Below are 13,417 nucleotides of genomic sequence, written 5' to 3' on the forward strand. Positions count from 1 at the left end.
CACAAACCGGGACACGAATGTTCACAGCAGCACTATTCACAACAGCCAAAAGGTAGAAACAACCCAAATGTCCATCAACAGAGGAATGGATAAACACATTATGATGCATCCACACAATGGATTATTCAACCACAAAGAGGAATGAAGTGCTGATACACGTACAACATGAACCTGGGAAACAGTATGCTCAGGGAAAGAAGCCAGACATAAAAGGTCACACACTTTATGATCCCACCTACATGAAATATCCAGAACAGGCAAATACATACAGACAGAAAGCAAACTGGTGGTGGCCAGGGGCTGGGGGAGGTGGGGAACGGGGAGTGACTACCAAATGGGAGCAGGGTTTCTTTTTGGGGTGATGAAAATGCTTCGGAACTTGACAGAGGTGATGGTTGCACAGCACTGTAAATGTAGTAAATGCTACTGAATTGTTCACTTTAAAATGGTTTTACGTTATGTGACTTTCACCTCAATTTCTTTTTTGAAAGGCTACAACATTTTGAAGGAACTTCCTCTCTTTGAAACACCTATCATTTTTCTTTTCCCTTTGTTCACAGGGCAGATACTCTCGGAATCCACCACACAAATAATACAAATAGCAGCTGGGAGTAGGCAGGGTCAGCCTCAGAGCTGAGGTGCAGAACCAACGTCCTAACCGTGACAAGTGGGCAGCACAGGAAAGCCGCAGCCAGGGAGGCAGGGGGTGTCTGGAACAGGGGGAAAGAAGAGCCACCGCCTTACACCCAACAGCCATCTCAACACGGACCTAAACATACCTTATTTCAATAAAAATGTGCAAAAATGAAAACTACGCTTCTCCAGTAAGCCCAGACTGGGACTCGGCCTCTTTCTCAACTCGATGCTCCAGGCAGCCAGGCTTCTTAGTCACCAAGCATTTCAAGTGAAATGATTCCCTGAATTCCTGGGGAGGGCGGGGGGGGGGATCAACCTAATTCTTTGGCTTTTTTCCTAAAGAAAAAAAAAAAGTCACGCAGAGCGCCTACAGCTTTACAACCAAATTTCTCACATCTTTCCTATTTACTTCACAGCATTTATTTTTCAGAGAATTTTCACCCAAGACATCCATTTTTTCCTTAGTTCACTTCTAGAACTCCATCACTGAAAGAAGGTGGCTCGCCAGCTCTTCCTCAAAGGACCCCAGCACTGTGGTGGAACTACAAGGCCCCGTGCGGTCCTGCGCGGTCCTCTAGCACCGCCTCGGTGCCCAGCACTGCTCTGAGCGCTTGCATGTGTCAACGCAGGTAGCCCCCACTAAGGGAGGGCCTGGCACTATCCTCGTTTCACAGGTGAGCTCACTAAGCTAAAAAGTGGCTCAGGAGCTTTCTGGGCCCCACAGCCCAGGGGGATGCTCCGGATTCCCACCCCCATGGGCTCACGCAGCTTCTAGCCAGCACCACGGGCCACGTCCCCACCAGCATGACCACCTTCAGGCCCGTCTCCTGAGGGCAGAGCTTTGGCCAAGACCTGAGGAAGCAGAGAGGGAGGCGTTCAGGCTTGCCTCCCTCCACCTCCGCCGGCCAGATCAACAGTGAGGCTGGGGGGGACGGGCTCATGTGGCCAGATCAACAGTGAGGCTGGGGGGGACGGGCTCATGTGGCCTGATCAACAGTGAGGCTGGGGGGGACGGGCTCATGTGGCCAGATCAACAGTGAGGCTGGGGGGGACGGGCTCATGTGGCCTGATCAACAGTGAGGCTGGGGGGGGCGGGCTCATGTGGCCTGTAGCGAGTCTACCAACACCTAGAACTGATTCACCTACAAGAGGGTAGCTGGGAGGTGGATGGGGTCACAAGAAGACTTTTCACTGTCTGCCCTTGGATGTTGGGAATTTACTTTTTCCATGTATATCCATTACCTATGCAAGTAAATCATTTCATAAGGGCCCCCCATGGTCCACTTCCCTCCATATGCTTAAGACTCATCATCTTTCTATACAGGGCCACCTGCCACCCCACACAGGGCTGGGAGAGAACCACGTCCACTGACAACTGCAGAGCCACGGGGGGCAAAGGAGAGCTTCAGCAAGAAAAAGCACCAGGGTGGGGTGGGCGGGGGAGTTTTCAAAACTCTACCCGAGTTTCAAGCCACCAGATTTAATTTTTACACAAGAAACAAATGTAATGAGCATTCAGTGAGTAAAAAGAAACACTATGGTGGACTCTGGAAACAGACAACAGGTAACTGAGATGATTCTGCTGGGGGGGGGCAAGCAACTGGACACCACAGCCCAATGGGCGACAGACAGACCACCACCAGGCAGAACCCGCTGGGTGCTATGAATATGCAGAGTGAATGCCAGGGATGGTTTCCTCCCGGATTCCTTAGAATGGTCTTAAATTTAGCATATCTACAAAAGGGAACTTACCCTCCCCCGCTCCTTCCTTACCCACTGCCGTCAACGATGCCTGCATTCCGGCATTCTTCCCTGCTCTCTCCCCCACTCCGCGGCTCGCACTGCCCTGCCCCCAGCAGGGACTCTTTCCACCTCCCTGTTGTGTACAAAGATGAAGACTCTCACCACCAGGTGAGCCCCTTCCAAGCCCCCCATTGTGCACTGCCCAACCACCTCAGGGGGCCCCTACCTAGGGAAGAAACAAGCCCCTCCCTCAGCTGGCCTTCCTGGCGCCCACAGCATCACCTCCAAACCTCCCACATGACTCTCAGTGGCAGCCTACCTGGACCAGCCTTCTCAACGGACTGTCCTACCTTCAGGCCGTTCACTGGCATCTCTCTGCTTTCAAGACAGACTCAATACCAAACAGCTGACTAGGGGAAGTTTGTACTGGAGAAGCAGAACATCAGCATTGCACAGCCCTAATGAATTAACGGAGCCTAATGGTCAACACTCAACAGCAACAGCAGCGAGGAGACCAACAGCCCCGCCTCCTGAGGAAGAGCCTGCCAGCAGTGGTGAAGCATTCGTGCCAAAAACATAACCTCAAACCCCAAAAAAGTAGAACCTGCATCAGATCAAGCCTTTGGATGTGACCACTAATTTGCAGGAAATCCACACAGGACAGAGGAACAGGCTGAATGACACCAGGAAGATGCAATCAGCCAAATCGAGGCTGCAGGAGACATGGCAGCAGACACAAGCCCGTTTCCTCAAAATGGCAAGAACTGGGGGAGATGAAAGAGAAAGCAGAGATTAAGAGACTTAAGACAGTGGTGGTTTAGGGCTGGGGGCGGGAGGCAGGGGAATGGGGAGTGACAGTTACTCGTACAGGATTTCTTTGGAGGGAGGGGACCAAAATTAGATTGTGGGATGGCTGTACCAGTCTGTGAATGTGCTAAAACGCACTGAGCCTTACACTGTAAGTGGCGCATTGTCTGCTGCGTGAGCTACACCTCAATAAAGCTGTTATTTTAAAAAGATATTGAAGACACAGATCACTGAATCACTGAGAGCCTCACTTGGATCCCGATTCAAGTAACTGTTATAAAACCCACCACACGTGAGAAACCAGGCAGATCTGAACCCTAAGTGTGTGGTCCAGAACACTGAGGAAGTGTTCACCTTTAAACCAACAACCAGCGGTTACATAAGGAGGGGGCTGGGGAGAGGAGGAAGCCGGACAGTCACACACCCTCATCTTGTAGAGGCATCTTCTGAAAGATCTATAAATAAAATGGCACAACTGAGGTCTGCATTGAAATCACAAGGGACAGGGACTGCGAGGAGGGCTCGAGACGAAACAAGGATCCCCGTGGAGGCTACGGGGGCACACCACGCACTCTTCCATCCCTTCACCTTTGCCACCTGACCCAGCTCAGCCCCTCCACTGGGACCTCCTCCAGGCAGACTCCTGGCCTCCACCCACCCTCTGGAGTCTGTTCCTAACACAGCAGCCACAGGGATCACTTTAAAACTCAGTCAGCTGAGGCCCCTCCTCTGCTCAAAGTTCCTTCAAAGGCCTCCAGGCCCAGCCCACCGTCCCGCTCTCACCTGCACCTGCCCGCCCTCTCCCTCCCTCTCCCGTCCTTGCTCCAAGTGCACCTGCAATGACCAACGTTCAACAGGGCCTCCTGCCTCCTTCCCACCCCCAGCCCCAAGCCTGCTCGCCAGCACCCCAGAAGCACTTTATAACCACCGTACTTGTGTGTCTTGTTTTGATTGTCCATCTCTCCTCACACGTGCTCCTGATTTTTCATCCCCCAAAGCTTCAAATGCCCACAGCTCGAGGCACAAGACACTGTCCTCAGCAGCAGGCACTTTCTGTGGGTCAAGCACTGTGGGAAGCAAGTGCAATTTGCCTGCATTATCTCATCTGATCAAAGCACCCCCAGCATCAGGTGTTCATTCTCTGTACGAGGAGGAGACAGGTTCAGAGAGGTTAAGTGAACGCCAGCCATGCAGCCAGGATTCAAGTGAGGCCCGTGCTCTGGGGTGTGTCATGGTGAGAGGAGGCATGCTGTGATGTCTAGGGACACCTAACTGCTCCCAGGACCTCCAGGCACCCTGACACCCAGTACTCGTCCAAAGGTACCCTTCTCATCACTCCACATCTTCCTGTGCTCGCTCCCCGTTTCTTACATGTACTTCTCTGTTAATTCCTTTGTTCCTACAAAAAACAAATGATGCCACCACATGCTGGCATAAGGCCCTGGGAAATCACCATCTCCCAGAGCCTAGGCTTCCTCATGCTCTGCTAAGCCTGCCACGAGGGGACGGGAATGGCGTCAGGGAGCCGAGAACACAAGTGCCACCGAACACAAGTGCCACCGGGACGGGAGCATCAACCACCATTTGTAACTGAGACTCAGACAGACACCCCAAAGTGCCAGCTAATGAGCACCCCAGTCACATCACATGACCCGCCCTCTCCGTGTCCTGCATAAGCTCAGTGAAAGCCAGACTGACCCGAGGGGCCTGAGAAGGTGGTGAGCAAGCCCCCACTGCGGGGGGGCCTCCCACCAGCAAAGCTCACAGAAGGGCTGCAGGAGGACAGCACCCAGCACTCGGCCGTGGGGACAAACCCGCTGGCTCCAGCTCCTCCACCAGCAAACGAACGCGGCCTTGTAAAGATAAACCCCCAGTGGCTGTATTACTTGACTTTGAGTCAAAGCTGATAAAACCTCTGCAATGATTCTGACCCATGGACCTCAGCATTTTGACCTTTCAGGTGTGACTCTCCGAGAACCAGAGGTCAGAGCTGAAGCGCCCGGAAACACCTTGAAGACCCGCAGAAACAGCGCCCCAGCAGGACTGAGGCGGACTTCAGGCGCAGTGAAGAGATCGGGCGGGACCCACCTGGATTTCCAAGCCTGTCTGTTGCTGGAGGCCCTTAAGGACGGATACAAAACAACTTTCACTGAGAACTTACTCAAGCCCCCGGGAAGGGCCTTGCGAAGTCTCCTTTTGCCTTAATTCTAAGTGAAGCTGTAGACAAGTTGGATTCAAAGCAACAGGGAACCGTCAACTGCAGCAAGTCCGGCCCAAGAAAGGAGCGGCCGTCACTTACTCAGACCTTTAAGCTCTATCGGAAACGGGAACCAGAGATAAACTTATCTTCTCAGGGTCCATTGCAAAGTCCTCTTGGGACATGCACACTCTCACCTAGAAACGTGTCCCCCAGGGCTGGTGACTCCTCTTTCTTAGGGCTGTCCTTCAGTCCTTCCTAACAAAGGTGCTCCCGGGGGCTGGCTGGGCGTACTTCCTTCCTCTCTCCCTGCCTGTTCCCAACACCAATGGATCTCAAACCCCGACTAACCAGGCACCCACCTGGGACATTTGCAAATGGTAATTTCCTGGTCTTCAGGGGCAGGGGTGGGGAAAAGCCTTCGGGTGATCCTGTGACCAGCTGCTGGGCCTGGGACCCGGCCACACCCTCCCAGGGGCCCAGTTCCCACTCACTGAGCACCAGCGGTGGGCGACCCGTGAGCGCATGCCCCATCGACCCCAGAGTCTCATCCTCCACCTCACCTTGCCCTTCCAACATCCTTCTCCAGTGCCCTCCTCAGCCTCCCAGAACCTCCAACTCAACAGGTCCACATGTCACACGATTCTCTTCCCCAAAAGCCTGCTGGCCCTTCGTTATCCCTTATTTTGTTAGTGTCACCATCTGCCAGCAACAAAGCCAGATGCAGTGGGACATCCCTCAGTCTCAGTCAAGCCACCTGTTCAAACGTTCACCGAATGGGGCAACAAAGATGCCCCCAGCGCCCCACAGCCATTCTCGAGGCCCTTCCGCTGGGCAGGCCCTTTGCTGGGTTCTCATTCAGGCTGTATACATCCCCTGTGAGGAGGCAGGCTCAGACTATGCGCAGAGGCCCGGCCGCCCTCACTGGAGTGAAGCCAGGCTCTGCTCGGCACGTCTCACCTCACCCGCCAACAACCCTGAGGCCAAGGCCGCTACCCCCATTTTCCAGGTATGAAAGCTGGCGCTTAGAAGAGCTACAGAACTTGCCAAAGTCACAGAACTGGTGAGGGGTGGCCTGGGGCTCAGGGACCAGCAGATATCACTGCCCAGTAAGTGCAGACGGCGAGATGCAAGCCTGCGCCTGAGCCAGTCTTCTGGGTGCTTCTACTGGCACGGCACTGAGGGGGCCTGCCCATCATCCCACCACAGCCATCCCACCCAGAGGGGTCCCACTGTCTTAGACCCCGACCACCCACCTACAATTTCCCCTGCCCACTTCCATCATCCTCTGCCCCGAAGCTGCGGCCAAGGCCCCGTCTCCTACCTGCAGTGCTGCCAGAATCACCTTCTAGAACAAGCTGACCATGTGACACTCCACATGCTCAGCACAGTGAGGCTTCCCTATCGCAGGCCCATGACCCCTGGGCATTCACATACTCTGTTCCCAGGGCCCACTGGCCCCCTCCTCAGCCCCGACCCAGTCAGAAGTCAGCAGGAGTCAACGCGCCACAGGACGGAGACATGGGGCCCCTAAGCCAGCCAGGCCAGTTCCTCCCTTTAGAGACGAGGAAACTGACACCCAGGCCAGGGCTGGAGCTGATGACCAGACTCCTTTTCTGTGCACTGCTCGAGCCGTGACTTTGAGGAAAGTTGGGGAAAGATTAAAAGGTGGGGTTTCACATTCTCAGTCAGCAGCCCCGCTGGCCGTGTCCTCTGCTCTGGTTCCCCAGTGGGCAGCGGCGGTGGCCCCGCTGCTATGGCTGGCTCGGGGGGCACCTCTCAAAGGGCACGCTCGCACCCCTCAGGTTTCATGAGGGTTTAGTAAGCAGGAAGCCACTGCAGAGGGAAACAAGCTGAGAGTGTCTAAGCCCTTTATTTTTGAGCCTCTCCACAAGCCTCGACTTCACGAACTGCCTTCAGCCAGGGAGCTGGCCAGGAGGAAACGCAGGGTGCCTGCTCCACTTGCAAAACGTGCAGTTTAGATGACAAACTGCAGTCTCCCAGGGGGCAGCTCTGGCGGAAGGTAAGTTAGAAAGTGCAGGAATTCAGTCAGGAAGAAGAGGGCCCAGAGGAAAGAGTGGTCTCAGGTTTTCAAACTTTGAGGGGAAAAAAGTGGAGAAAAAATTAGAAGTCTAACTTGATGATACTCTAAGCGGCTGGAGTGAAAAGGGCAGGCCCACAACCCCAGCACCACACTTGGGGACTGGGAGGTGGGGGCGCATGCCCATGGGCCACCAGCAGAGGAGGAGGTGACGAAGCTGGGGGTGAGGTGTAAGGTCCAGAGGAATGGCGGAACCAAGGAGAGGAGGTGACTGCAGAGAGAGCCGTCCCCAACCCAAAACTTGGCAAGAAAAGAGTCCACCTTATGTGAGCGACGAGAAGAGAGAAAGTGCACAAGAGTCGAAGGCGTCACCCATATATTCTATACGTCACGAAATGTCCCTCTGCCGGAAGAACACCAGGTAAACACAGGATTGCACCGCAACGGAAAGTCTGAGCCGTGCAAAGACGCCGCTCAAGAGGACATGTCAGAATCAGAACCAGTAGCAACTGGGTCTCCAGCCAGACTTCCTCAATAAAACGGAGGGACCCTGAACAAGGGGGTTCCTTTTAAAACCGATTAAATAAAGAAAACGGAGCGGGGGTGGGGAGGGAGATATGCATACCCTGAAAAAGGAGATTTTAAAGACTCAAATGTCTTCGTAAGTCAACAGCAAGGCGAAAGGGGGGGCCAGCTTTTGATTAAAGCGCCTCAAAAGATAAAAAACGAAATATGTGCATGAACTTTTATTAAACCAGAGGATCCAAAACAACCAACTGTAAACACACTTGAGAGAGAGTGAGAGAAACTGATTATGGATTGTTAAGTGTGATAATGGCATAGGGTTTAAAATGTCCCTGTCCTTCCGATAAGGCACTTAAGCCTCAGGGGTGAATTGACAGACCTGGAATCTGCTGTAGAATACGTTCACAAAGAAAAGGGGAAAGGGGACTGGGGGGCCGGCCCCGTGGCGTAGTGGTTAACTTTGTGTGCTGCTTCGGAGGCCCAGGGTTCACAGGTTCGGATACTGAACACAGACCTACACACCACTCATCAAGCCATGCTGCGGTGGCATCCCACATAAAATAGAGGAAGATTGGCACAGATGTTAGCTCAGAGACAATCTTCCTCAAGCAAAACAAACAAAAGATTGGCAAGAGATGTTAGCTCAGGGCCAATCTTCCTCACAAAAGAAAAAAAAGGAGGGGGGAGGAAAGGGGCATATCAGAGGCAAACGTGGAAAATCTTGATAATTGTTGAAGCTTGGTGATGGGTAAATGAGAGTGTATTGTACTAGTCTATCCCACTTTTGTGTATTTTAAATTATTTCCCAATGAAACGATTCTAAAAAATCAAGTGTTACATTTTGAAGGTTCACAATAACAATTCACAAAACAAAAATATATTCGGTCAGACTGGCACGTACAGTTCCATAACTGTACCCAGTTTGGCACTGTTAAAATAAACCCAACTGGCATCGTTAAAACTTTTGACACTGAAACTAGAAGTTAACAAAAAATATTCTGCTTCTTAAAACCACAGAGGTTTTAGGAGTTGAAGCTTTTACATCGCTTTTTCTTACAGGCTTATTTAAATCCTTCTTCGAGATTTAGAATAGATGAAGTGGACTCTGCACAACTCCCCCACCGCGCCTTCCAGCGCAGCTTGGCCAGGGGCAGAGGGCCCCATCCTCAGGAGACTGGGTGCTGTCCCCCTGAGATAAGCAGGGGTGGGGCAAGAAGAGGTTGGCCGCAGGAGGAGTTAAATGGCACTGGAAGTGACAGCGAAAGTCGGTTATTCTCAAAGCCACAATCCTGTTTAGACAACTCTCCACCAAGACTTAGATGTTACAGAAGCTACTTTGTAGCGAATGTGGGAGGGGTCTAACACACAGGAGTCTGAGCACAGTAAAACCAAAAGAAACAGTCCCCTAGGAGCAGGAAATCGCTCCAATGCAGTTTAAGATCTCTAAGTGGTTTAGAAAAAAAAACCTAATGTTCATCTATGAGGGTTCAGGATCACTCGGAGAATCCGCCCGTCCTAAACCGTTAACACTTTGGAATAGTTCAAAAAACTAAGAAATAGTAACATACCTAACTTTAGAGTCCAATATCAATTCACATACGTAACAGCATCTGTAATGGGTATACCGAAGACCTATTGCCACCTCGATTTTTCAAATTAATTTTCTTAGGAAGTTGCTTAATAAGTGCATTAAAATTGGAATTAGCAAAACTATTTGTAATTTTTCTACAATCCAGATCGAACGTCTTTTCATTATTCTAAATTAGGAAATATAAGATCAAGAAGACTTTCGTCAAAGAGATTCTATTCCAAAAATTCCTTTTAAACAAAATTAGAAGCCTTAGTGAGTAGAATAAAAGTGAACTGCACCACAGCCTGATAATTACAGCACGCTCGGACGGCCGGAAACGTGGGTTCATTCCCATCCTGCCATTAGCTGAGAGCGATCCTACAGACCTACGTATGGTTTCAACTAAACTGCCCGATTCCAGGGCAAGTTTGCGTGGGACTCGTCGGGCCCTGTCCCCACCCCACGACGACGCAGAGGCCCACACCAGACCAAGGTTCTTCCAACAGCTGCCAGAGACCGGAAATGAGCCTGGAGATCCAGAGGATTAAAGCGTTTTTTTAAACGGAATAGACGTGAACATGTCCCCACATAGTGGGGCACACAGTGGGGCTGTGTGTGCTTCCTGAAGCTGGTTCGCATTACAGCTGAGCACTCATGCACACTGGTCCAGACTAGATGTAACAGGTATTTCTCACTATGGGTCAAGGTCAAAAGGACTGACAGCCACTTCTCTAAGGAGAGTGTAGAGAGAGTCAGCTTGGGATCAGACAGATCGCCCTAATGCTCGCTGGACGGATGACCTTGGCAGCTTCTTAACCTCTCTGAGTCTGTTGTCTATACTCACTCAACCGCGTGAAGGACTACCCTGCCATTTCACGGGTGGGGTGGCTGCCAGCCCAGGGTCTCAAGAAGCCAAATCTGCCCCCAGGACTGTGACAAGAGAGCCCAGGGCCGTTGGGCACCAGGGCTGCGTCACCTCCCAGGTGTAGGGTTAAAACCATTCCTCAATCAAATTGCTGAGAGCCCGGAAAAGTTGGTCGGGCTCAGCCTCGGAGAAGCTTTCTAACTAAGTAAGATCAGAAAAAGACTCAGAATTCACAAGGCACAGAGCCGGTAGTGAACAGACGCAGCAGTGGGGGGACACCGTCAAGGGGCCCAAGCGGATCAGGAAGGGCTCCCAGGCTCCCACTTGGGAGCAGGTCCGGCCAGGGCCCCATCGGCAGGAGGCCTTGGAGGGGGCCGGGGACCGAATGCACCCAGCACGGGGCCAGGACCAAGGCGGGAGCCCGGCGGGGCCTGCCGCCTGCTCACGCGGGCGGACAAAGACGCGATGCCCCGTCCAAGCGGCGGGGCCAGCCGGGAAATTTAGGAGCCACGTGCCTGGCGGGAGCGGGGGGGAAAAAGCTTTACAACACTTGACCATTCTCTCGGCCCAGCAAGTCAACCGCCCTTCTACTGTGCGTTAAGAAAAAAAAACAAGAAGGAAAAAACGTGTTACTGCTTTAAGTTTTTTAGAACTTTTCCAAAGAGAGAGGCTGACGAGGAAGAAGGGGTGCTAAGGAGATCCACACGTCTCCTTACCTTCTTCTAGTAAATTGTAAAAGGCAATTAGCACTTGAATAAGGAGCCGGCGTGTCTGGAATGAAAATGAGATGCACGCAGTTCCAGGGTTTTGGGGCGCCGCTTCCCAGCCCCCGCGGTCTACGGTCCTACCCCCCGAGAGGAACTGGCCAAAATTCAGCCTTTCCAGACTTTCCTCCGGAGAAGGGGCCGCAGAAGTGCTGGCAGGAAGCAAAACGAAACTGAGTGCGCCCAGGCTCGCCGCGGCTCGCCCCGGCGCCGGAGCCGCGCGGCCCCTCGCCCGCCCGCGCCCGAGCTCGGCCGCCCCGGCCGCCCCCCGCCGCCGCCCCCCCAGCCGCGCCAGCCCCGCCACCCGCCGGGCGCAGCGGGACCGCGCTCCGGGGCCGGGCGCGCGGGCCTCGGGCCTACACGCGGGCCGCCCGGCCCGGCCCAGCCCGCGGGGCGCGACGCGGAGCCGGCCCCGGGGCCGCGGGAAGGGCCCAGGCCGCGCGGGGCCCCCGACGACCCGCGCCCGGGAGGCCGGGCTGCGCGGCGGCGGCGGGGCGAGGGCACGGCCGCGGCTCCGGCCCCCGCGCCCCCGGCCCGCCCGCCCGCCAACCGCCGCCGGCGCCGCGAGGAGGAGCGCGCGGACTCACCGGGGCCGGCTCCCGAGTACATGGTGGCGCCGCCGAGGGGCTCCGGGGCCGAGGGGCGGCCGCGCGCGCGCCACGGGCCCCGACGCCGCGAGCCGCGAGGGAGCCGCCGGCCGCACGATCCGCCCCGGCGCGGCCGCCTCGCCAAACAGGTTTACCCGACACGGCCGGGGCGGCGGGCGGAGGCGGCGGCGGCGGCGGGCGGGGGAGGGGGAGGGGCGCGGGCGGGAGGCCGGGACGGGGGCCGGGGAGAGGGAGGGGCGAGGGGAGGAGGAGGCGGCGGAGGGAGGGGCGAGGGGAAGGAAGCGGGAGGGGGAGGGGAGGGGAGGGGGACACTGAGGAGAGGGGGAGGGAGGGGGAGACGGAGGAGAGGGGAGGAGGGGGGAGACTGGGGAGGAGGAGGAGGGAGGGGAGGAGGAGGGAGGGGAGGAGGGGGAGGTGGGAAGAGAGGGGAGGGGGGAGAGAGGGGAAGGAGAGGGAGGGGGAGAGCGAGGGGGGGAAGAGGGAGGAGGGGGAGGCGCGCCGCGGGGGCGGGGCCGGCGACCCGCTGGGTGGTGGAAAGTGGGGGCGGGCGGGGACAGGGACTGAGCGGCGCGGGCCCGTGTGGCGCGGAGGCCCCGCCGCGGGGCGGGGGGACCCTTCGCAGCCGCTCGGAAGGGCGACGTCTCCTCCGACTGGGCGGAGCGGGGCCAGCATGGCTTTGCTCCCCGAGACCCGGTAGAAAGAAAAGAAAACACACCCCTCGTCTCCCCCGCGTCTCCGGCGCGCGTGGGGACCCCGTTCCGGCTGCCCGCGCGGTGGGGATGGGGATGCACGACCCTGCCCCACCTTTCCCCCCACCCGGCCGGGTGCGCTGGGGCACGGTGTTGGCGTGGTGTTGGGGTCCGCGTCCTGGTGCCTCAGCATCTCAGCCTAGCTTTTTTTTTTTTTTTAAGTTATTAACGAAACATGAATGTCGGGAAGCTTCCTCCCGACCCGGAGCTTGAACTTGAACGCTCCGCGGCCCTCGCACACGACCACACCGCCACCTCCCGGCCAAGAACCCAGATAATCCATGTAAGAATAGTATCAAGTTTTTGGTAGATCTTAGCTGCCATCAATGATGAGCTCGAACTCAAACTTGCTCTTCCAGCACTCAGGGCCTCCCCAGAGTCTTTCCATGGGGCCCTTTTCTGACCCCACCACGCTCCTCTGCATCTCTGTCCTTGCCCCTCTTGTCCCGAAGCGTTCTCCCCCCACCCAAATCCTCCGCCATCCTTCAAGGCCCCCTCAACTGTTTTTGGACCCTCTTCCAGGGAAGCCAGATGAGGGCTAACTCCTTTCTCCCCCTAATTGGTGGGCGATTAGAAGTCGTAGGGTGAAATAAAATCCGAAGTTGGTCATCATCTTTTTAAGCTACTTGCCTGCTCATTCCTTCATCCTATAAACGTGTATTATCTGCATATTGGGTGCAAGGAACTGTGTGTTCCTCCGGCCTAGGGTGGTAGAAAGATGAAGAAGGGTCCCGTCTGCAAGGAGCTTAACATCCACTGGGTTTATTACTAGTTCTATGCAATCCTCAAGGACATGCCTGAATAAGTACAGGACAATCAGCCTTTCCTCCAGAGAGAAACTTAAAAGGATATCCATCTTCCCCAAACCATTGCTGTGAACAGGATTCAGTCCCATGGCACCGGCCTCCCAGA

General features: G+C 55.1%; 1 protein-coding gene across 1 annotated transcript in view; it reads right to left on the reverse strand.

Annotated features, from left to right (window-relative positions):
• Nucleotides 1-11,958, reverse strand: part of AGO2 (argonaute RISC catalytic component 2) — a 106,751-nt gene extending 94,793 nt beyond the window's left edge. The window contains exon 1 of the mRNA XM_070631032.1: nucleotides 11,736-11,958. Within this exon, the coding sequence (XP_070487133.1) occupies nucleotides 11,736-11,757 (22 nt within the window). The 5' untranslated portion in view covers nucleotides 11,758-11,958. The remainder of the gene's footprint in view (nucleotides 1-11,735) is intronic.
• Nucleotides 11,959-13,417: the final 1,459 nt, after the last annotated feature.

Source organism: Equus przewalskii, chromosome 8, assembly GCF_037783145.1.
Source record: "Equus przewalskii isolate Varuska chromosome 8, EquPr2, whole genome shotgun sequence".
In the NCBI taxonomy this organism is placed as follows: domain Eukaryota; kingdom Metazoa; phylum Chordata; class Mammalia; order Perissodactyla; family Equidae; genus Equus; species Equus przewalskii.